This window comes from Macaca thibetana, chromosome 4 (genome assembly GCF_024542745.1).
Source record: "Macaca thibetana thibetana isolate TM-01 chromosome 4, ASM2454274v1, whole genome shotgun sequence".
In the NCBI taxonomy this organism is placed as follows: domain Eukaryota; kingdom Metazoa; phylum Chordata; class Mammalia; order Primates; family Cercopithecidae; genus Macaca; species Macaca thibetana.
The window spans coordinates 72,479,483-72,505,551 of NC_065581.1; the positions used below are offsets into that span (position 1 = coordinate 72,479,483).

Genomic DNA, 26,069 nt, shown 5'->3' on the forward strand with positions numbered 1-26,069 from the left:
GTTCTGTTAACATTATTTTGTTTGTTCATTTGGTTTGTTTTGTTTTAAGCAGGAATGTTGAGAGAAACAGGAAGTTGTACTTTTGAGAATGCAAAGCATAAAATTTACAGCTACCTTGTTTCAATACAATAGACCTGAGAAGTTATACTTACTAGCTACAAAATATAAGTAAAATCTATACTTATTCTGCATTTTGTCATCACAACATTGAGTTTCTGTCTAATTCTGCGACTAAGTTTAGATTTTTTCCTCTAAACTTTGTAAGTCTGTCTTACTAGCTTTAGGATTTCTATTTTTAATCTTGATGTTACAAATATTTGTTTTGGAAACCGCATAGCTAACATACTTAATGGTGAAAAGTTGAAATCGTTTTTTAAAAGATCAGGAACAAGACAAGGATACCAACTCTCACCACTTTTATTCAACATAGTACTGGTTACATGATCTTTTTTTTCTTTTTTTTGAGATGGAGTTTCACTCTTTCGCCTAGGCTAAATTGGCACGATCTTGGCTCACTGCAACCTGCACCCCCTGGGTTCAAGCGATTCTCATGACTCAGCAGCTGGGATTATAGGCACCTGCCACCACGCCTGGCTAACTTTTGTATTTTTAGTAGAGAAGGGGTTTCACCATGTTGGCCAGGCTGGTCTGGAACTCCTGACCTCAGGTAATTCACCCACCTCAGCTTCCCAAAGTACTGGGATTACAGGCGTGAGCCACCATGCCCAGCCATACATGATCTTATACTTAGAAAACCCTAAAGATTTCATGAAAAAAGACTATTAGAACTAATAAACTAATTCAGGAAAGTTGCAGGCAACTAAATCAATATACAAAAATGAATCGCATTTCTGTACACTCACAATGAACTGTGCAAAAAAGAAATCAGTAAAACAAACCCAGTTAGAATAGCTAAAAATAATAGTAATAAAATAATTCAGAATAAATTAAACCAAGGAGGTGAAAGATCTGTACACTGAAGACTATAAAACATTGATGAAAGAAATTAAAGAAGACACAAAGAAATGGGAAAGACAGCTCATGCTCATGGATTAGAAGAATTAGTATTGTAAACATGTTTATACTAACTAAAGCAATCTATACATTCAATGTAATCCCTATCAGAATTCCAATGACATTTTCCGCAGAGATAGAAAAAATAATCCTAAAATTCATATAGAACCACAAAAGATCGCCAACAGCCAAAGCAATCTTGAGCAAAAAGAACCAAGCTGGAGGCATCAACACTACCTGATTTTAAAATCTACTACAAAGCTAATGTAATCAAAACAGCATGGTGCTAGCATAGAAACAGTCACATAGATCAACAGAACAGAAGAGAGAGCCCAGACATAAATCCATGCATTTACAATCAGTTGATCTTCAACAAAGATGCCACAAACACATACTGTGGAAAGGACAACTGTTTATCCATCTGCACAAGAATAAAATTAAACCTTCATCTCATACCACATACGAAAATCAACTCAAAATGTATCAAAAACTTACACATTAAGACCTGAAACTATGTAACTACTAGAAGAAAGCATAAGGGGTCCCATGATAATTGGTCTGGGTAAAGATTTTTTGAATATGACCCCAAAAGCACAGGCAATAAAAACAAAACTAGACAAATGGGATTACATCAAACTAAGAAGCATCTGCCCAGAAAGGGAAACAATCAATAGAGTGAAGAGACAACCCATGTTATGGGAGAATATATTTGCAAGCCATACATCTGACAAGTTAATATCCAAAATATAATAAGGAATTCAAACAACTCAATTAAAGAAAAATAACACAATTTTAAAATGGGCCAATGACACATTAGTGAAATATTTCACTTAGATAATTTCTATCCTACAACAGCAAATCCCAGAATTTTTTCTTAATTTCAGACACCACCACCTCCTCCAATATAATATATGGTACAATTGTTTTCAGAATGTAATCATTCTATTAATAAGGGAAAGCATTTTTACATTTTGAACACATCTCTGAAATATTAACTTCCACTTTGGTGAATAGCAGTGGAAAAGGCCATAATTTATGTTTTTCTGTAACATCTTAAACTTACTAGCATTGGTAGAAGTAGTTAGATGAATTCAAGTCCTTTGATTCCAGTCACAAGAATTCTCCTTAAATACTTCCTTGATTTTGTACAATATTCTTAGTTTGAACTTGTTAATTCATCCAATATTTATATTGATATTAAATAAAATTTATATGTGGCAAAATATTACTTGTTGATTTCACTTTTATTGATATTTCTATGATCATTTCACAGTGTTTTTAAAACGTGACCTGTTGGATTTCTACTTTCACGAAGTTAATGTCATTTTCAGCCTAAAAGTTGTCCTTCTAAATACTTTTCTCTGGTATTTGAAAATAATGTGTATGTTTTGTTTACGTGCCATGAATGCTATCAATTTGTTTATCTGATTAACTTGTCAAACTTTCTAATAGTTATGTAACACTCAAAAAATAAAATGGGCAAAGGACCTGAATAAACATTTCTCAAAAGAAGACTTGGCTGGGCGCAGTGGCTCACACCTATAATCCCAGCATTTTGAGAGGCCGAAGCAGATGGATCACTTGAGCCCAAGAGTACAAGACCAGCCTGGACAACATGGTGAAATCCCATCTCTACAAAACATACAAAAATTAGCCAGACATGGTGGCATGTGCCTATATTCCCAGTTACTAGGGAGGCCAAGATGGGAGGATGGCTTGAGTCCAGGAGGCAGAAGTTGCAGTGAACCAAGATCATGCCATTGCACTTCAGCCTTGGCAACAGAGTGAGAGCCTGTCTCAAAAACAAAAACAAAAAGTTCAAATCACTAATCATTAGGGAAATGCAAATTAAGACCACAGTGAGATATCATCTCATACCTGCTAGAGAGACTATTACAAAAAAGATGAAAAATAACTACTGTAGATGAGAATATGGAGAAAAAGAAAACGCCTACATGTTATTGATGGGAATGTAAATTAGTACAGCCATTATGGAAATCAACAGGAAGCTTCCTCAAAAAATTAAAAATAGAACTACTGTAGGATCCAGCAATCCCACTATTAGGTATATATCCAGAGGAAACAAAGTCAATCAGCCAAAGAGATATCTACATGTGCATTGTAGCATTATTCACAATTGCCAAGATATGGAATCAACCTAAGTGTCCATCAACAGATGAATGGACAAAGAAAATGTGGCATGTACATGTAATGGAATACTAATCAGCCTTTGAAAAGAAGGAAAAAGAAGGAAATTCTGTCATTTGCGACAACATGGGTGAACCTGGAGGACATTATATTAAGTGAAATAAGACAGGCACAGAAAGAAAAATACCACTTGATCTCACTTTTATGTGGAGTGTTAAAAAGTCAAACTCATAGGAGCAAAGAGTAAAATGGTGGTTAACAAAAGCTAGGGTTTAGGAGAGCAGGTCAATGTTGGTCAAAGGACACAAAATTTCAATTAGACAGCAATAAGTTCAAGATATCTATTGTACATCATAGTAACTATAGTTAATAATAATATATTGTATACTTGAAAACTACTAAGAGAGCAGATTTTAAGTGTTCTCACTTAGGACTAGTTGAAAAATAAGTATATGAGGCAACACATGTTACGTAGTTTTATTTAGCCCTTCCACAAGGGGTGTGTGTGTGTGTGTGTGTGTGTGTGTATAGATATATAATACATATTTATATATACCTTGTGGTATATAAATATATATAAATAAATAAATTTATATATTTATATTTATATATACCTTGTGGTATACAAATACAAATAAATAAATATATTTATATTTATATATACCTTGTGGTATATAAATGTGTATTTATATATATTATTTTATATAAAAATATATAAATATGTATTTATTTATATATAAATAAATATGTGTATTTATTTATATATATTTTATTTATATATAAATTTTATATCTATATTTTATATTTATAATAAAAATATATATTTTATTTATAGATAAGTTTATACATATTTATATATAATATAAATATTTATATATAATACTTAAATTTAAATTTATATATATTTATATTATATATGAATTTAAATTTCTATATAAATATATTTATATATTTATTTATATATAAATAAAATATATATTTATTTATATTTATACACCACAAGGTATAGATAAATATAAATAGACATATTTATTTATATTTATTTTTATTTATATATATACACCTTGTGGGAGTTACATAATAAAACATCATGTTGTACACCATAAATAGACGCAGTGTTTACTTGTCAATTTAAAAATATTCAAATATTGCATTATTATAAAAGTATTTCCAAACATTAAGAACTCAGTATGTATTCAGAGGATTCTCATCAAATATTCATGTCTTCAACAGATATTATGTAGCAGACTAAGGAATTATAAGACAGCCCTTATACTTCAAGGAACTTAAAATTGAATGGGAGAAATAATGAACGCAAAGCATGCTTACTATTACTTGTATGTGTAAGCAGTGTTATCGGAGTTCAGAGAAGCAAATGACTTCTGACTGGCAAGATCTTGATATTTTAAATTTAGATTTACTGAAATACTCTGTAATTCCACGGTAACAGAAGGAATGTTAAGTTTTCTTTTCCTCCCTATCCAATACTTCCCCCTAGTGGCGCCATGGCTCCTTTACAATACAGCCCAACTCCTCAGCCGGTAAGAGAAAGTGGAGCGGGAAATTTGACTCCATCAACAAAGCACTATCAAATCTGAACTGATTTGTGAACATTAGTTTTGAGTTGAGCCATTTCAAATGGAACCCTTGTTTCTCTTAGAGAGAACTCTTGTCCTCAGTCAGAAAATTGTCCTACCATAAAAGTATCATGTTACAGGGCCCAGCCTTTATCATAAGATGCACTGGAAAAAAAGCAGTAATCCCTGAAAAACAAGATATCAAAAGAAAAAATAGACCTTCCGTTACTTTCATGAAAAAGCCAGTTTCCCTGTTCCCAGGCAAAAGCTGAGGCTCTAGAATCCCGTGAAAGTTTGTCAATGCGACAGGCATATCTTTGAATACTTTTGTTCCACTAACCAAAGAAAAATGTGGATTGTTCTCTAAGTATGTGTTGAGGCATTATGTGCCTAAAAATGCCTTCTTCTTTCTGTGGCACATGCGAGTTTTATTAGAGAGGTGCTAATAAAAGCCCAAAGCTGAAACAGTCATCTTTACCGGAAACTTTGCAATACAGCTGTCTTTCAGTATCTGCAGAGGACTGGTTCCAGGACCCTCAGGGATACCAAAATCTGCAGATGCTCAAGTCCTGTAGTTGGCCCTGTGGAACCCACGGCTACGAAAAGCAGGCGTCATATCCTCGGGTTCTTCATTCCTCAAATACTGCATTTTAAAACAGGGATTGTTTGAATCCGTGGATGCTGAACCTGCAGACAGGGAGAACTGGCTGTACTGTGGCCTCCAGAATTGCTGCTTCAGGGCCTCGCTGAGGAAGCATGGCTCAGTATGTAACTCCCGAAGAGCAGGGACATTTTCTGTCTAGTTCATGGGTGTATATTCCAGGGCCTAGAACCTTGCCAGGTTCAGAGTAGACTTTTCAATATTTGTTGACTGAATACATGAAGGAAAACTACACATTTCTCCATACAAACCAGCTCTGGCCCAGGACCCAAGGATGGGTAGCTTTGGAAGCATGTGAAGACAGAGCTTTGGGCAGAGGAGCACCTGGATGGGTTGACTTTTTCTCCTGGAGTGGACAAGAAGAGGTGGGCAGGGATATGGAAAATCATGTTCCTGGGCATGTGATGTGTCAATGACTCAAAAAAAAATTAACTTTAAAGAGTAGCAATGTTCCTGAATGGACAGGTGGAGGCTCAGAATAATGGTTATTTGGGAACTAGTGTAGATGTAACCTCGGCTGACTCCCAAGCCCGGTGGCTTCAGCATCACACAGAATTAACTGCCTCGTGTCTCCTGAACAGTGCCTTTTCAGTTCTACCATTCCCATGTTCTTACCTTCAAGTGTCTTGGAGGTTGTGTTCCTTTGTAAGGAAAATGCTGCAACTGTAAATTATAACTGCAATCCCTAGATCATCTCCACTATCTTCTTTCCTGTTTTTCTCTGGTTATAGAAGGCAGAAATCTAAGAATAATGTAGCCTATCCTCTTTACAAATTAACCCATTTTCCTATTAACTTTCTATTCATTTTGCTTTCTTTGTGGCAGTTATTCTGTGTCTCACACAAAACATAACTTATAAGACATTAGGTTACCTTTAACATCCTTACTAGCACATCCTGCCACCCTTACTTTCATCCAAGCTGACAACTCACTTTGCTCAATAGTCTGAAATCTTGCTTCGTTTATTGTAATAGCCTCCTCATTATCCATTTTATCTCCACTCTGGTCCATCTTATATATTACTGCCTAAATCTTCTGAATTTCTATAATCATATTTTCTCCTACCCCCAATAGTGCCCCAGAAAAAAATCAAGAAATGGGCTGGGCACGATGGCTCATGCCTATAATTTCAGCACTTTGGGAGGCCGAGGAGGGTGGATTGCCTGAGGTCAGGAGTTCGAGACCAGCCTGGCCAACATGGTGAAACCCCCATCTCTACTAAAAATACAAAAATTAGCCAGGTGTGGTGGCATGTGCCTGTTATCTCAGCTACTTGGGAGGCTCTTGTTCTTGAGACAGAACAAGACTCTGTCTCAAGAAAATTAAAAATAAATAAAAATAAAAAGAGGTTTAATCTGTAAGAAAATCTTCAGAGCATTAGCTCCTTAAATAAAAGCCACCAATTGGCAAGAAGTGAGCCCTAAACAAACCACCAACAATGTTACCCTTCATTTGGTAGATCCCAGACAGTCAGAGCCCTTCCTTGAAATTTTTGAACTTGGAATAAAAAACAGCCCTTATTTTCTGTCAGGTGTGTCCCGCTAAAATTCACATGTTGAATCCCTAACTCCCAATGCGACCATATTTGGAGATAGCACGTATAGGGAGGTAATAAATGTTAAATGAGGTCATAAGCATGATAGTATTGGTGTCCTTACAAAGAGAGGAAGATACCCCACAGCTTGTTCACTCTCCACACGTCACAAGGAAAGGCCATGTGAGAAGGTTGCCCTGTCTGCAAGCCAGAAAAAGAACCCTCACTAGGAACCAAATGAGCCAGCACCTTGATCTGGGACTCCATCTGGTCTATGGTATACTGTTATAGCAGCCCAAACCATCTAATATAGGTGGTTAAGCAGGGAAGCATGTCATCAGAGGATACATTTCTGCTATTCTCAACAAGGGAATTTCAAAGGATGAGCCACGACAAGAGATGGAGAGAGTCCTAAAAACACTCCTGTGCTCCAGTTGTTTATATACAGGACAAAGAGCTGAACACTATCAGAAGTATTCTTCTTTCTTTTGTATCTACTATATGTATGAATGAGTTTTATAAGCAGAAAGTTTTTTAAATAATAATATATGCATGGTGTTCTTTATTAAGTGTTCTATATAACTCCACTTCTTTTTCTCATCCTACTTTATAATCATCTAAAAAAAAAAATTCTACCAACTAAAAGGCTTGGTTTGGAAACCAATTATCAAAACTTTATGATTTAAGTTAGGCTGCTACAGCTTTGGATAATGAACATAGGGACCCTTTCAAGTCTTGAGAAATAAACTCATGTTTGAAATTACTTCTTGAGAAATGCATCTTTTTGTTTTGTTTTGTTTGCTTTTGTCTTTCAATTCTGTAAAGGGATTCTGTCTGTTGCTTTTCGTCCAGACTTTTTTTGATAAATATGGACAGAGGTGAACAAAAAAGAGACTCCAGGCTCCACATCCTTGACTGGAACTTCCTGGTCAGTTCCTTTGTTGTACGGTCCAACTAAAGTGGAAAGAAAACTTTTTGAAATCATTTTAATGATCATTAGGATAGAATTAAGATGGGGAAATGATCAATTGTAAAGATATGTCTTTGTGACCAAAACAGTCAAGATGGTTCACTGCATACTGATTTCCCAGAGCAGGTACTATTTTAGGAAAAAGCACTGTAGGGAGAGCATCCAAATGTTAATGGTCATAGGCTGTTCTAGTTAAGTGCATTCACTGGGGTAAAATGGACTAGAAAGAGAAAAAACAAGGCCAAACAAGGATACCAGCTTTTAGCCACCAGAATAATGCTAGAGAATATTTTTAGCAGCTCCCAGAGGGAAGATGATGGCCTCCTCCAAGAGCTCAATAAAGATCTGGCATAATTTCAGAATTCAAGAAATAGCCCATCTTACATTATACTAATGGAAGATTGATAATTAGAAATCAACACTCAAATCCAAATTTACATACATACATACATGCATATATTCTGGCACTAAGTCTGCAATATCTAATGTTATGAATTTCCCTTCCTTTAACTGACTTCAGGTATGCCTTAAAATTACCGTTTCTTTCTTTTTTTGAGAGAGAGAGTCTCATTATGTTGCCCAGGCTGGATTCCAACTATTGGGCTCAAGCCATTCTCCCTTCTCAGCTGCCAAGTAGCTGGGATTACAGGCACGTGCCACCGTGCCTGGCTTACAATTACCATTTCAGTAGGCAGTTTTCTAGTTTCCAAGCAATGTAATTGTGAACATTTAATCCTTTTTTCCCTCCAGTATATTATACTGAGATAAAAATGTAGAAAATGTCTTGGGTTTTTATTGGTTTTCCTCATTAATAAGATGAGTCTTTCAATATATCCTTGACTTGTAGAAGCTGGTGGGGTTTGTTTTTTGTTTTTTTTCAGATAGTAAATAGCAGCTGTAAAACTATAATTTCAATAGAAATAGGCAACTGGAGTAGATACAAAGCCAGACTCACAGGAGTCTGAGAGAAGAGCAAAATTTAAAAATTGCCAATTCTTATGATGCTAATTCATCAAACATAACCACGAATACAACAATATTCAAAAGGAATAAAGTTTGTGGGGAAAGCAACAAGTAAAATGATCCTAAGTATTTTTTTTTCTTTTTTTCTGCATTTAGGAAGTAACATGGTACATAACAGATAAACAACAGACTTCAGAATAAGACATATCTAGGTTTGAGTTCTAGTTCAAATGTAATTGTGTATTTGATCTCTGTATGTTCTCAGCTTCCAGTTCTTACTAATAATAGTAACGATAACTGCCTGAGATAGATTGTCTACATTAATTTATATTTGGGATTCTTGCTAAATCAATATTATGGTTATGAGATCGGGTTGCATATTATGAAACCAGAAAACAAATCTATCTAGACCCTGTGCGTAGTGGCATGACCATTTGTTGTGTTAGTCACTGTGGAAGAGAGAACAACTGCTGCTTTCTCCAGCTCCCTATGCTCCACAACACTTGTCCTCTTTCTGCAATTCGTCCCTGCAAAGCAATTTCCTCTTCCCATTCCTTGGAATGCTTTTCTTCTCACTGTTAGCTGGCTCCTTCTTTTCTTCTGGTCTCAGTTCAAATGTAACTTTACTCAGCCCTTTTCTAGCTTCCACTGCACTATTCCTCCCAATAGACTACCCTGTTGATCTGCAGTTCCCACTATAGGACAGTATCAGGCTTATGAATTATTTGTTTTCTATCTCCAGCGACTAGAATGTAAGCCCCATGAAGGAGCTTGCTCATCTATTTCACAGCTGTATTCTCTGAGCCTACAACAGTGCTTTATACAAAGTAGACTCTCATACTCAATAAGAAATTGTGAGATGGATGGATGAGGAAAGGTAAGGTTTAAGTGGATGATAAAGATCCTCCTCTGCTCATAATTTGAACACTTTCCATCATTTTCATGGCCAACAGCTGCTCTTAGCCTTCATCACCTCTCATCTAAGTTGCTGCAGTAAGCATCTTAAAGGATCTGCCTGTTTCTACTACTGCCCCCTATGGTCTATTTTATCACAACAACCAGGCTAGTCCTCTTTAAAACATGTAAGTCTACTCTTCATTGAGAAATCCTATGAGGGCTCTCCATGTCACTCAAAAGCCAAAGTCCTTAAAATAACCTACAAGACCCTACTTGATGTGGCCCACACCCTACTAACTTCCTCTCCCTCACCCACCGAGTGGTATCTACTCTTGCCTTTCTATTCTTTGAACATGCCAGGCACCTTAGGACATTTGCTCTAAGCTGTTTGCTTTTCCTAGAGTGCCTTTTGCCCATATACAGTTGGCCCACCATATCCATGGGTTCCGCATCTGTGGATTCAACCAACAGCTTGAAAATATTTGGCAAAAAATAAATGGCTGAATCTGTATTGAACACATACAGACTTTCTTATTGGTCCTTATCCCCAAAACAATACAGTATATTTACATAGCATTTATCCTGCATCAGGTATTATAACAAACCTAGGATATTTAAAGTATACGGGAGGATGTGCATAGGTTATATGTGAACACTACACCATTTTATATAAAAGGCTTGGGCATTCACAAATTTTCATATCCGTGGGAGGTCCCAGAACCAATTTCTAACACAGCAGGATGACTGTTTCTGACCAGTTCACTTTCGGATGTCTGAAAATAATCTGACCTTCCTGTTGAAGACTACCCTAACTTTAATACTGTAACCAACCATCCACACCCATGTCAGTTCTCCCCTTTGGTCTTTTTCCATAGAACTTATCTTTTAACCAACAGTGCAATTTATTTTTAAACTGTCTTTCCTAACACCCCTTTCTACAACATAGACTCCATGAGAGGAGGAATCTGCCTTTGTTCACCAATGATTCCTAGGCACCTAAAACCGTAAACGGTAGTACACAGTAGGCACTCTGTATCTTTCTTTTTTTTTTTTTTTTTTGAAACGCGGTCTCGGTGTATCACCCAGGTTGGAGTGCAGGGGCGCAATCTGGCTCACTGCAAGCTCCGCCTCCCTGGTTCACGCCATTCTCCTGCCTCAGCCTCCTAAGTAGCTGGGACTACAGGTGCCCGCCACTGCGCCCGGCTAATTTTTAGTAGAGACGGGGTTTCACCGTGTTAGCCAGGATGGTCTCGATCTCCTGACCTCGTGATCTACCCGCCTCGGCCTCCCAAAGTTCTGGGATTACAGGCGTGAGCCACCAATCTCCATATATATAGAAGGAAAGTCCTGAAGTGGTTCACAAGATGCAACTCTCCACATGGATGCACACCAGAATCCAGGAAAGGGGAGTCCCAAACTTGAAGTCTATGAAATTTCCAACTTCATGCATACTTCTCTCAAAGCAGGAAGGGTTCTGCAAACCCTGAAGCAAACTGCCTAGAGCAGCATTGTCATTCTTTTTATGATTCTTACACTCTCTGTATCTATTTGCATTTTGTGTTCTCGAAGTAGACCTTTTTGAACCATTCCTATTATGAGAAGCCAATAATGGCTACCATTTATTAAGCAGCTAACTACTGTTTAGGGTAAATAAGAGTTGTGGGTCCATTAGATGGTATGATAGCTGGGGAGCCCAGTAACTATCCTGCTTTGGTTGGTTCCTGATGACAGAAACCTACCTGAACCCACTCTGAGTGTAGAAGAAAACAAATACTGAAATATTTTACAAAGTCATTCTACTAAACCCTAATTCTAAGCTGTGGGATATATCCAGTATTTAAGCATACTCTCACATAGCTGAGAGAAAAAAAAAAAGAAAGAAAGAAATGTAGACCCCAGGAGCCAAAGATAACCTGCTTCCACTACCCCCAGGTTCTAGCATATTCCAAGATATACTGGAGTGGGTAGGGGGAAAAAGCAATATGCATTCAAATGTCAAGTTGAGACAGAAATTGAGACTCTAATTTTGAGCTGTTAAAAGTAAAATTTCACTAAAATAATATCACAATAATGTTGCTTTATACAAGTTTTGTGGCAGAAGAATCATTTCTTTGATCCTTACCTAAGATTTACAAGGCTGACCAAAAGTTGAAATTATTGGCATAAAAGTGATAAAATCAGACAAAGCATGGTAAAGACTGCTTTATTGGCAGCAGTTACTACAAGTCAATAAATATTGATCCCCAGAGAAGAGCTCGGTTATCAGATTACTGGTCCATAGAGAGCGGAATGAAACTGAACCAAGTGATTGCTGGGATGATCGAAGTCACTCCTGCTTCTTGGGAAATGCAGCCACAGCCAGCTGATACAAGGCATACGCTGTTCCTAAAAATAAAAAAAAAAGAACCTAACCCGAAATTCTGAGATCTAAGTGTATAAATTTAATATTCCAGTTTAAAAGTTGTAAGTTTGCATTAAGACTACCTTAATTAGAACACAAAAAAGTATTTTGATAGGTGTTGGCAAAATTTTAAATAAATATATGTAAAATATATTTAATGTAGTTTTAACAAAGTATGGCACAATAATATATTTGTCAACATAAAATACAAAAATTTTTAAAAATAAGAACATATACAAACGTTATTTCCATATTAACCCAAGATTGCCTGAGAAATGCTAAGGATGATTAAGGATGATTCAAATGCCAAAGAAAAAAATGACTTCAAAATATGCAAGCCTTCCCGAAAGTGAATGTAAAAAAGGAAGAGTGATATAATTTTAAAGTAATCAAATGTAATGTAAAAAATAGCTGATAACTGGAATTTCATTTTAAAAACTATTTACCAGAATGTCTAAGAAATGGTCACATTGGCCAAAAGGAATTTAGGACTTTTTTTTTTTTTTTTTTTTTTTTTTGAGACAGAGTCTCCCTCTGTTGCCCAGGCTGGAGTACAGTGGCACAATCTCAGCTCACTGCAACCTCCGCCTACCAGTTAAAGCAATCTTCCTGCCTCAGCTTCACGAGTAGCTGGAATTACAAGTGTGTGCCACCACACCCGGCTCATTTTTGTGTTTTTAGTAGAGACAGGGCTTCACCATGTGGGCCTGGCTAGTCTTGAACTCCTGACCTCACGTGATCTGCCAGCCTCAGCCTCCCAAAGTGCTGGGATTACAGGCGTGAGCCACCACACCCGGCCTATAATACCTTTTATAATAAACTGGTAAATGTGTTCCCCTAGTGAGGAGATTGTGGGAACCCCAACTTAAAGCCAGTCAGTCAGAAGTTCCAGAGACCCAAACTTGTAACTGATGGGAAGGAGGAGACAGTCTTCTGCCATCAACCTGTGGAATCTGATGCTATCTCCCAGTAGAGAGTGTGGAAACTGAATTGGAGGACACCTAGCTGGTGTCCATTACATGGTGTGTAGGGAAAAACCCCCACACATTTGGCAACAGAGGTCTTCCATGTTGATTGTTGTGATGTGAGAGCAGAGTTTCCCAAACAGGTAATTAACATAGTTTACTCATCTTTAAAATGAAGACATATTATAGACTTCATGCAAGATTTACAGAAATCCAAGTATGTGGCATTCCTATGAATATGATGGGCACAAAATAATCACTCAAATATAGATTCCCTTCTCTTTACCTTCCAGTAAAAGTATTGTTCCATACAAATTTTGTTTGTCATAAATATGTCTGTACAGAGTTTAGATGTAAAGTGCGCTTTTATTTTGCATCACAGTCAAAATGTTTTAAAGCCCTTGCTATAAGAGGTGGGATATAATGGATGCTTTTGACTGAACTATAGCCTTCACTACCATCAATGGTACTCAGAAAGCCAACTCTATCACAAAATAATCATCAAATCTTATTGGTGTTATTTTTTTATTAAGGCCAGGTACAGTGGCTCATGCCTGTAATCCCAGCACTTTGGGAGGCCATAGCGGGCAGATCACCTGAGGTCGGGAGTTCCCGACCAACCTGACCAACATGGAAAAACTTCATCTCTACTAAAACTACAAAATTAGCCAGACGGGGTGGCACATGCCTGTAATCCCAGCTACTCGGGAGGCTGAGGCAGGAGAATCGCTTGAACCTGGGAAGCAGAGGTCACAATGAGCTGAGATCACACCATTGCAATCCAGCCTGGGTAACAAGAGCAAAACTCCGTTTCAAAAAAAAAAACATGAAAATGCTCTTATACAGTATGTACCAGTCATCCTCTTGAATCATTATGAGACATAATAAGATATCAAATTCTGGACACAGACTGCCTGCATTAAAATACTGGCATAGCAAAAGCAAAAGTTATCAGTTATCATTACTATTACTTTTCTATAAACCTTCAAACATGCCAAAGGCCTTACCACCAACTCCAAGAACCATGGTGGCTCTATACAGGAGGACATCAGCTATCCCACCCTTTAGATACAGTGGAATTCCATCATCCTCCTAGATTAAAAAAAGAAAAAAAAAGACAATAATAGATGCCTCACTCATTTCCAACTAAGTTTCAAAAGAACAGGCATATAAAATGATGTAGCTCCTTAAATCCCTATAATTAAAGTATTTAAGTATTAAAATTTAAAAGACCTACAATTTTCTTTATTCTGTCGCTACTCCTACTACTTTTAAAATAAGAACTCCTAAAAGTCAGCATTTTTCTTTTACTGTTAATTTAAGATCCATTAATGATGGTCTTTCCAAAGAATACATAAACATTAAAGCTATAAAACATACACACTGATCTCAACAACTTTAATATAACTGAAATATAAAAGAATCAATAATTGCCACACATTAGATTTAGTCATAGGAAACTTTTTTCCCTAAAAAGTGGGGAAGGGATTTTGGTTTATAACCCTAAATTATATCCCTAGCATCTAATCCAGCATAAAGTAGCTATTTAGTACATCTGTCCAGTAAAGTATTTATTTGTATGTATATATGATACAACTATTTTTAATCACTTGAAGTTTTATTTGGGAAAAGCTAGAAACCATAATAAAACAAAAATCACTCATAATCAAACTACTTATAGAGGTAAATTGCTCTGCTCCACCAGGTCTTTCCCCAAGAGACAACCACTATTAGCAGTATGACACATGTTCTTGACTTATTTTGTAATGTTTATATTGTCATATGATCTAATTTATATACATACTTGTTTATCCTAACTCTACCTTTTGGTAATCTAATTATTACAAGTAACAATCTCCTATAAAATACTTCAGTACCTGGAACAGTTTTTGTTTCTCTGGAACTTTATTTTGTAAATGTCTGCGGGAAGTAGTGCTTATGGTTCTCTGTCCAATCTGACGGAGAGCCTAAAATGAAAATATTATTAAACAGACTTAGAGCCTAAAGAAACCTTCAAAACCATTTTCAGTCCTTCATATTATAAAAAAGGTAAATTGAGACTTGAAGCATATCTGATTTGTCAGTAGCAAAGTCATGGAAGAGCATCCAGGCTTTTCAATTTGTCATCCATCCTCTGGCCTTCGAATTACATTCTGCAGTCTCCAAACAACATACTCAAGAAGCAATTCATACAGATTCTAACCAAAATATAAAATCATGATCTTTACCTGAACAGAACCAGTAACATTTTATAATCCTTGATGCAAACATATTGACATACACATATTACAAAAATAGTGCTTAACCAAAATACACTAAGCTCAAATATTTTCATAATATACTACCATATTATCAAAAATCTGCTGGGCGTGGTGACTCACGCCTGTAATCTCAGCACTTTGGGAGGCCGGGACGGGCGGATCACCTGAGATCAGGAGTTCAAGACCAGCCTGATCAACATTAGAAACCCTGTCTCTACTAAAAATACAAAATTAGTGGGGCGTGGTGGCACATGCCTGTAATGCCAGGTACTTGGGAGGCTGAGGCAGGAGACTCGCTTGAACCTGGGAGGCAGAGGTTGCGGTGAGCCGATATCAGGCCATTGCACTCCAGCTTGGGCAACAAGACTGAAACTCCGTTTCAAAAAACAAAAAAAAATCTATTACTAGGCGGGCGGATCACCTGAGAGTCCAAGAGCAGCCTGACCAACATGGAAAAACCCTGTCTCTACCAAAAACACAAAATTAGCCGGGCACGGTGTCAAATGCCTGTAATCCCAGCTACTCGGGAGGCTGAGGCAGGAGAATCGCTTGAACCCGGGAGGCAGAGGTTGCGGTGAGCCAAAATCGCCCCATTGCACTATAGCCTGGGCAAAAGGGGTGAAACTCCATCTTAAAAAAAAAAAAGAAAAGAAAAGAAAAGAAAAAATCTGTTACTTGGCCAGGCGCGGTGGCTCACGCCTGTAATCCCAGCACTTTGGGAGTCCGAGGTGGGTGGATCACCTGAGGTAAGGAGTTTGAGACTCGGCTGGCCAACATGGTGAAACCTCATCTCTACTAAAAATACAAAAATGAGCTGGGCGTGGTGGTGTGCGTCTGTAATTCTAGCTACTAAGGAGGCTGAGGCAGGAGAATGGCTTGAACCCGGGAGGCGCAAGTTGCAGTGAGCCCAAACTACGCCACTGCACTCCAGCCTGGGCCACAAGAACGAACTCCGCTCAAAAAAAAAAAAAAAAAAAAAAAAAAGGGCCGGGCGCGGTGGCTCATGCCTGTAATCCCAGCGCTTTGGGAGGCTGAGGTGAGCGGATCACTTGAGGTCAAGGATTCGAGACCAGCCTGGCCAACATGGTGAAACCCCGTCTCTATTAATAATACAAAAATTAGTCGGGCTTGGTGGCGAGCGCCTGTAATCCCAGCTAGTTGGGAGGCTGAGGCAGGAGAATCGCTCGAACCTGGGAGATCCGAGATCGTGCCACCGCACTCCAGCCTGGGCAATAGAGTATGTCTCAAAAACAAAAAAAAAAAAACAAAAAAAACAAAAAACAAAAAAAAAAAACCTATTACTTGACAGCAAATAGACTGGCATGATTCCTTCTCAATTAAAATGCTTCTCCCATTACATTTTTCCTAAAAAATTTTAAATAGGGTATACATCTTTTAAAGAGACTTGCATTAAATATCCAGTTGAATTAAATAATGAAACAAATGTGCTCTCGATTTTTTAAAATAAATTACATTGAGGATTTTAATGAAGCAAAACTTCATTAAATAATTTAAAAGATAAAATAATCATTGTCGCATTTTTTTCTTTTCTTTTTCAAAATTTGGGGAAATATTTCATATGCTCAAAGTCGGTGGAGGGGTGAAGGACAATGCACAATAGCCTGACGGAAGTAACGCTGCACTTCAGCCATGACTATTCCTAAAGTTCCACCCAAAATGAATGGCTTGGTTTTTAAACTGCCTTCTCAGAAAGCTCGCAAAGCTCAAAACCATTGAAACTTAAAGCCTTTCATTACCAGAAGAACACCTTTCTGCTTGATGCTTCCGGGTGTCAGACATTCCCCACCTGGTCCTTGGTTTTACTCAGATCCGAGCTACTAACCTCATCAATGACCGACAGGGTTAGGGGTGGTGCCTAAGAACCCAAGACGGGTCTAACCCACAAGTCTCTGGTCACTTCCCCAGCCTCTACACTCCTTACATCTACCCAGCAACGGCCTGGGGCGAGAGGAATAGACGGAAGGAAAAGTAAGGTCAGGGGAAAAGGACATAAATCAAGGTGACTTCATTAGCCGCCTTCTGCACCCCTCCCAGGTGAGGGTTTTCTGTCATGGTGCCTCAGCCTCCTCTCCACTCCCTCGCCCCTATCATGAATGCAAGACGAGAAGCTCCTCACCAGCAGATTCCGCAGCATCTTGGCTGTTACTGACCAGCAACCGCCGCAACTTAACACCAGCAACGAAAATGGCCACGCCGGAACCGGAACTACCTCCGAGACTTGCGTAAGCATTCAGGAACGAAAACCTTGCGGGGCCGAAGAGAGGCCTGCGCTCCTAATCATAGAGAGCAAAAGAAAAACTAGAGCGGCAGTACGGCCCTATCCGCTCTAGCCGGCTCGCCGTCTCAGTCTGGTGAGCTCGTTCCTGACGTTTTCGGCTGGTCGCTGGAGCTAAGGCTGGGGAAAAGACAAACGATTTGTGAGATGAATGTAATAAGCTTAGATGAAGTCAGTGTGGGACCAGGCTATCAAAGAAAGCTAGTGTCTGTTTTGAGCGAGAAGGCGTAAAACTGGGCAACCTTTAAGCCGCTAGAAAGTGAACAAAGACTGGGTTGGCCGAAATACAGCTGTGAGGCCTCATAAAATACAAAACAGGGATTAGTTTTTTCCACCGAAGGAATTGCTGCGGGACATTACTGTTCCTTGTGTTGAGAATATGCTGTAAGAGCTATGTCAAGGTAACAATTTTTATCTTCTTGTACCTTCGACTGCTGCAGAACTCCGTAAGCAAGAAGCTCTTCCACAGTGTCCCCATATTGTGGAAGCGGCTCGCTCGCTTGCTTCTGAGGAAACGTTGGGGGACAAGAAATGAGATGGCGCATCTGGACTCAAAAGTCTTGCTGTCCCAGATCCAGCAGGGCACTACATTCATTGCTGGAGTTAAGCACAGCAATTATTTGTTGTACAGAAAGGCTGTCGGTGTCATCCATTTCGCTTAAGTAATCCCCATTGTGTTTATTTCTTGTGCTTACCCTCAAGTGTGTACAAACGCAAATATCTGCCCTGTATTACAATAATCTTTCCACCTTTCTACAAACTCTTACAAATTATTTGATTGCCATTTCAAATAAGAAACCCATAGGCTCAGCAAATGATAAAAATTAGTAATATTAAAACTATTTCTTGTAATCCTTGGGGTTTTCTTCTTCACAATCTACTGTATGTCAATGGGCCCACCAAGTTACCAGTCCCAGTTAAAATTCTCTTCCTCACCAAGGCTTATAAACACCCCAATTCATGTCTTCTTAGATGGTGACTGAAAGGACCTGATTTTCTACAACCCTCTGGATTATGCATGTAACCAAAACTCTGGACAAAATTACCACATGCCAATAGCTAGGGCGTGGGGGTTTAAGTACATTGTCCATAACCTTAATTTGTTAGTTGTATGTACTCTCTTATGTTTTCTCCAGTTAGCCAACTCCAGATTGTAAATTTCTCAAGCGCAGAGATTATGTGGATTTCTTACCAATCCGCAAGCACTGCTTAAAGGGAGTATTCACTAACCAACACATGAATTAATTACATTGGGTGACAGATCTAAGAAGCTTATGACTCTGTCCAAAAAGCCATGAATTCACATTAAATAGATGCTAGACACAGATTCTTATATTCATGTTATTCAGTACAATTTCCCCCTTTACTGGATCATTCCATCTATTAACACGTTCCCAAATTAAAAACAAAAAAACTCCTTTGATTTCCATTACCATCCTATAAACTTCTTTACACTTGTCTCTCCTCCTCCTCCTAAGCTTTTTTTGGTCCCATTTTGGGCAGGCTTTTACTGCTTTTGTTTAGAATCACCAATAGCTTCCAGGTTGCTAAATACATTGTGAGACTCAATTTTCACCTTCTCCATCTATTAGCAGCATTTAACATAGCTAATCCGTCCCTCACCATATACTTTCACTTTTTAATTTGGAGGTAAAGCATACATGTAAGAAAGAATATGATAGTTTGAAGCATGGTCGTAAAGTGGCTTCCATAGTACTCCTTCAGCGGTTCTCCTGTTTTAGCGGCTACTCCTTTTAGTTTCTTCCTGGATCCTTGTCCTCTTAACCTCTAAAATTTCAGTTTCTCACCTTTTTTCTACATTCATCCCTTTTGTGATTTCATCTAACATTGAACTACTACTCCCACTTCCTGTAGATTGTATGAAGAAAAAGAATTTTTTTAGGAAGGAAAAACTATTCATGTGCTGACAACTCACCTATCTCCTGCTTGGCCTTTCCCATTAACTTAAGACATCTCCACCTAGATGGCTAACGTGCATCTCAAACTTACAAACAAAACTGAATTCTACTTTCCACTCCTTATTCCCAAACTTTGTCCTCTGCAATTTTCCTTACTTCAAGCCTTAAACTTTGTTTTCTGTCATACTCTATAAATCAATTTATTTAAAATTTCCATTGGCTGCACCTTCAAAATATAATCTGAATTGAACCACTTCTCATTATCTCCAACACTACTGCTACTACTGGCCAAGCCATCATCATCTCTTGTTCAGATTATGTCAAAAGCCTTTTTAACGGGTTTCCCTGTTTCCACTCTTCCACTATCTTCCACACAGCAATGATTCTTTTAAGAACTTAAGTGGGATCATATGACTCTGCTCTAAACTCGGTTGTGTTTACTCATGTATCCCTGGCATCTAGAATAGTAATTGGCACACAGAAAATGCTCAATATACATTGGTTAAATGAATGAACTGTATCCTGCACAAAAGAATGGATTATTGAGTGTAAAAATTCAAAACATGTCTTAGTACTTGTACTCCCTCCAAATGTTTTCAGTCCCAGGGTTCCTCATTCATTATCGCCTTGCTCCTTTTCTGTAAGTTGTGATTATCCTGACATACAAATGACTGAAGTTTGCCTGGGTACCTAACAAACTTTACTGGATCTTCCCAGGCACACTAGAAACATTACCACTTTTTGAAATTCATCCTCTGAACCAGAAGTTACTTTCAAAATAGATTGCTTCCAAAACATCAGTTTGGGGTTCTTTTATCCTTGCTCTTTTGTAATGTTAGAAAATTAGAAAATGGTTCTTTTGGAAAATACTTACTCCAGAGGGTTTTGTAACAGTATGACAGAATTGGCAGGGGGAATATGTGGGAAACCTGAGGTAGGTCATGATTTAAGTCTTGTCAGTAAGATGGACATCAGATGCAAAAGTACTAAGTTAAAGTATCTCATAATTACTGATGCCGTTACCAAAGCACAGTTACCCATTTTTTTTTCCTTTAAAAAGCAGACAAGATAACCCTATGATCCTGCCTATAGAATCTATAAATAACAAAAACAGAGGGAAGCCAGAATAGTTTTCTGTGATTTGGATGTGTGTGCGTACACACATCTGTTAATTCTAGAACCATGCTTAATCCACTTCCAATTTTATAAAAATATAGAACAGTTTCATGTGAACTTTTAATGTTACAAACTACTGGTTAGGTAAAAGATAAATTTCAATATAATTCCATACTTTATCACATTCTGAGTCACCTTTGGAAATCAGGAAACAGTTGCTGTCTTGGTTGCTGTATTTAGTTTATTATTAAATACTTCATCTAATTGCAAGCCTGTCTTTTCATCATTAAACTTAAGTAGTTGGACTAACTTCTAATGATCTTTTTCTCTAACTCTAAAGTCCTTATGATAAACAATTTCATAAATGAGGATTAAACTCTAATTTTCTTTTTATCTTGCCCAAATTCCTATCTAAGGGTTCTGGGGAGTCCTACCCTACAAACCACAAATTCTTATCAGATGGGTTTTATTTAACCCTGTATATTATGACTTACTTTACCATCTGACTGGCATAACGAGGAAGAAAATCAAAATGTTTTACCCCAAAACATGTTTCTCTGCCAAATCTTGAAATTGCCCTGCAAAGTTTCTTGTGGAAAAAATCCACATTCTATAGAGAATCCCCTTTCCCCTTTGTTTTCTTTCCTGCCTTTCCAGATCCAGGAGATAATCAACTAAGAGCCAGGCATTCTTTTAAGTCTGGTAAGACACATTTTATAACCTGCTCTCTCTGCAGTCTGCTATCTGAGAGTTTCGTCTGCACAATAAAACTTAATCCTTTATCTTAACCTAAACATTTCTATTGATTCCAGATAAACTCAACCAGTTGCCAACCAGAAAATGTTTAAATCTACCTATAGCCTGGAAGTTCCCCCTCCCCACCGTTTTGAGTTGCCCCGCCTTCCTGAACCAAACCAATGTATTTCTTAAATGTATTTGATTGATGTCTCATGCCTCCCAAAAATATATAAAACCAAGCTGTATCTCAACCACCCTGGGCACATGTTCCCAGGATCTCCTGAGGGCTGTGTCACAGGCCATGATCACTCATATTTGGCTCAGAATAAATCTCTTAAAATATTTTATAGAGTTTGACTATTTTCATCAACAAGAACATGAGTCACTCTCCATTGAACAATAATCTACCAGCTACCTACTATGAATGTAACGCTTTGTAATACACTCAAGGGAATATTGTTTTAAAGTCTCTGACCTTCTGGAGAATATAATCTAATTAGGAATATCATACATAACAGTAAATTTGATGCAGACATAAATGACTCTCCAAGTAACTGGTACAACAAAAGCTGTATGGGAAATTCAAAGAAAGTAGTGGGCTAAGGTTGTAAAAAGGCAGAATTTGGGGCCGGGCGCGGATTACAGCCTCACCCCCGTAATCCCAGCACTTTGGGAGGCCGAGGCGGGCGGATCACAAGTCAAGAGATCGAGACCATCCTGGCCAACATGGTGAAACCCCGTCTCTACTAAAAATACAAAAATTAGCCTGTAGTCCCAGATACTCGGGAGGCTGAGGCAGAAGAATCGCTTGAACTCGGGAGGTGGAGGTTGCAGTGAGCCGAGATCGTGCCACTGCACTCTGGCCTAGTGACACAGTGAGACTCTGTCTCAAAAAAAAAAAAAAAGACAATTTTGGCAAGGTCTGGTAGAATAAATGGAGCATAAATTAAGTCATTCCAGACTTAGGACAAGAACATGATTAACAATCTGAATTTGGAATCAAGCGTTGATGCGCTGCAGGAACTGTAAAAACAGAGGCCTAGATGGAGTGAAAAGAGAAAAAAAAATAGTTGTTAAGAACTTGAAAGTCAGACAGATCCTGAATCTGCCATTTAGTGGTAATGACATGACTGAAGGCAAGATACATAATCTATTTATACCTCAGTTTCTCTTATCTTTAAAATGGAGATAATAGTATTCATCATCATTGGGTGGCTGTTAAAATAACTCAAAAACTATTATGGGAGGAAAGGTTGGGTAAGAAGAAAAATCTAGGCAAAAGCTGTAACATTTGCAAAGGCCAAGACAGGGTGGCCAGGTGTCTTGGGGAATTGCAAATGGTTTGGTTTGCAGAACAAATGAAGAATTGAGGTAATAGTGGAAGGCTGATTTCAGGGATGAATTAAACATCCTGAAGGGCTACTTACAGGTTCAAATAGCAAACTGTTAAAATCAGAGCTCTATTTCAAGATCATTCTAGTAATGAAAGGCTGGATTGGACATGAGTTATTAGGGTCAGAGAGTCTGTCAGAAAGCTCTCATAGTAATCCAAGGAGGAAGGAAAACCTAAACTAAATAATCAAGAGAGATGTAGATAAGGGGAGGGATGAAAGACCCAACTAAAAGGAAGAACATTCAAAACTCAACACAATACAGTGATTTATTAGATTGGGCAGCTGGAGAAGAGAGCTAGGGTTTCTGGCTTACCTCAAGGTGGTTGGCTATACCATTCACAATAACGAGGAATGTAAATCTCTGGTGTGAGATCATTCCTGTTTTGACCTTATTAAACCCAGGCTTGTGTGGAATGATTGCTGCTTGGGCCTTATTAACTTAGGTTAATTCATTATTAACCTTCATGTCTCCAGTGATTAATAATGAAAAATCTAGAGCTCAAGACAGATGTCAAGGCACAAGAAAAGATAGAGAAGTCAGTCAGTGTAAAGACAACAGAAATAATAAGGTACTTAAGATTGTTCAGGGAGAATGTGTAACTTAAAGGCATAGAACACAATCTCAAAGAACTCCCAACATTTTATATGGTTAGTATAATTAAGGAATATACAAAGGAGACTAAGGAACAGACAAGGGGAAAAAAATCAGGAGAGTCATTCACAGAAGCCACATGCTAAAGGAGAGGAAAGGAAAATGCCTATCAAATGGAGCAAAAAGATATAATGGAGCAAAAAAAAAAATAAGGGCGAGTTCACTTGATTTGACAGAAAAGAATGGGAATTGTTCATTGAATATCTATTTTTCTGTGCTTTGTGTTAAATGCTTTTTATCTGTCACTCATTGCTCAAAACAAAATCTGTCAAATGGGTATTGAAATCCCTATTTTACAGACAAGGAAAGGTAAATGGCTTAGAAGATTTAAGCAATTGCAAGGTACAGTTTGTAAGTATAGGAGCCGTATCAGCCTACTTCTGAAACCCATACTCTTTCTACTGAATCTTTCAGACACAGGTGACACTCAACAGAGTACAAACAGTATAATCTTGAGGTGAAAGCCTGACCCTGATAGAAGTTGAAGATGACAAGAAAATATAAAGGACATACTGTTTCACAAAGTTTGTTGTGAAAAGGCATGACAACATGCCCTGGGGTTACTTTACACCACTGATACTGCAATTTGACAAATATTTGTAAAGCTATTGTCTGCAATTCTGTGCTTGAAACAAAGTGGCATAATAAGCTTGAAAGGGATGTAAGGGGAGTTCAATCTTTTTCCACATTACCCTGTATAGAAAAGCTTGTGATACACAGACCAGCTCCTATTACTACCACTTAAATAACAAGTTTATCTTTTAAGATTTTTTTTAAAAACATTATAAAATCAACAAAAAGTGAAGGGTGTATTTGCTTCAAGGTGTTTCTGATTTAAGATAGATTGGCCCCCCGAGTTTATCTCTCCTCTATCCCACTATAGTAAAATGAAATAAATTTGAAAAATATGAGAAAAATTATTGATAAGACACATTATCTTGGATGAATCTCAGGGCCATTACACTAAAGAAAAGAAGGCTGTTTCAAAGGTTACATATGGCATTGCTCCTATTTAGAACTTTCTAGAAGAAAAAACTATGGGGATAGAAAACAAATTGGGGGTTATGAGTGGGGGGAAGGGTGAATGATTACAAAGGAATAGTATGAGGAGTTTTTTGGGGAGTGATGGTACTTTATCTCTGGTATTAAAACTCAAAAAACTATGCTACCAGAACAGAAGTAAAATTTACCATACGATAATCTGGAAAACAATTTTAAAAAGACATGAGCCCAAAATTTGAATAGAGAGGAGGCAGCAACAGACAAATGATTTCAACAAACTTCTGGAAAACTGAAAGCAGATGGAATATGACTGAGCTGAACAGAGAAAGCTGCAATCTAGAGGGACTACAAGGTGGATACCAGTGAGAAGCATGCTGACTGATTCCACAGTCCCTGAGCAGCTCAGATTTGGAAGTAAAAGTTACAGCAAAGAGTGGAGGCAGGGACAGGCCTGAAAATGTCTAGTTGAAAGCATATACAACAGAATGGCCTGATCCCCAAAGTTCTCTGCCCTACTCCTCTTAGCCATAAAAATATGATCTCTCACTTCCACCACTGTCTCTCACAGGTGGAAGACCAGAGAATTTTTATCTGGAGAAATAAATGGAAGACAACTAAGTGGAAGAAATATGGAGAGGGACAGATACAAGGAAGTATGTGTGAAGTGGAAATCAGGAGGTGAGATGGAGGACAAGGAAGAAGCAGAGTTAAAAGCAGTAAGAAATAGAACCTCCCTAGACCTCTTCAAGTATTGCCCACAAACACAAAGCTTTCAAATAGTGTTTTGGGTCTCCTCATATATTGCCAAGACTAGCCAGAAATAACAGGAAATTCACCTATATGAACAAGAAAAAAAAACAAATTACAAATTACAGATAGTAACAAAAAAAACCTTGGTGTTAATTGAGCAGTAAACAAAAGTAGTAATACATATTCATACATCTATATCCTCAGAAAAATAAGATATTTATGAACTAAGTAGGATATTTTGGAAACACAATAGAAATGAAAGAAGTTCTAGAAATTAAAATATTTTTAGAAATGTGCTACAAATTCAATACAAGGAAGATAATGTTGCAAGATCAAATTAAGTACTTTTCCTAGAAAGAAAAGAGATAATAGCATCGAAACAACTGGAGAAAAAGAGAAGAAAATTAAGCACCAATCTAGGAGAAGTCCAACATCTGACTAAGATATGTTCAGATTTCTCATTAGTAACGATGGAAGCTAGACAAGAGTGGAGCAATGCCTTCAAGATGCTGAGAGAGCTTATTTTTAATTTAAAGTTGTATGTGTAGTCAAACTATCAATGAAATGTGAGGATGGAAAAAGGGTGTTTTAGACATTTAAGACCTCAAAAAATTTAACTTTCATATACTATTTCTTAGGAAGCTGTAAGTGTTTTAGGAAGTGCTCTAGTAAACAAAGTAAACTAGGAAATGGGAAGTCCAACACAGGATGACAAAGGGAGGTCATGGGATCATCACTGTATAGTAGGCCAAGAGAGCAACCATACAGACTGGCATAGAAGGACAACTGCAGCAGAGACATCTCTGGTAAA

General features: G+C 37.7%; 2 protein-coding genes across 7 annotated transcripts in view; both read right to left on the reverse strand.

Annotated features, from left to right (window-relative positions):
* COL12A1 (collagen type XII alpha 1 chain) overlaps positions 1 to 26,069 on the reverse strand; it is a 1,021,934-nt gene that overhangs the window by 148,603 nt on the left and 847,262 nt on the right. The window lies entirely within an intron of this gene.
* The window catches only part of LOC126952142 (cytochrome c oxidase subunit 7A2, mitochondrial), a 1,153,643-nt gene continuing 1,139,525 nt past the window's right edge, over positions 11,952 to 26,069 (reverse strand). For 5 of the 6 annotated variants that reach the window (XM_050786540.1, XM_050786538.1, XM_050786539.1 and 2 more), the window contains exons 2-5: positions 17,529 to 17,613; positions 15,008 to 15,097; positions 14,138 to 14,222; positions 11,952 to 12,149 (exon numbers count right to left, since the gene is read on the reverse strand). In XM_050786540.1, the coding sequence (XP_050642497.1) occupies positions 12,091 to 12,149; positions 14,138 to 14,222; positions 15,008 to 15,097; positions 17,529 to 17,546 (252 nt within the window). In that variant the 5' untranslated portion in view covers positions 17,547 to 17,613 and the 3' untranslated portion in view covers positions 11,952 to 12,090. Of the gene's footprint in view, positions 12,150 to 14,137; positions 14,223 to 15,007; positions 15,098 to 17,528; positions 17,658 to 26,069 lie in introns of those variants that run through there. The other variant, XM_050786535.1, reaches the window with a different exon arrangement.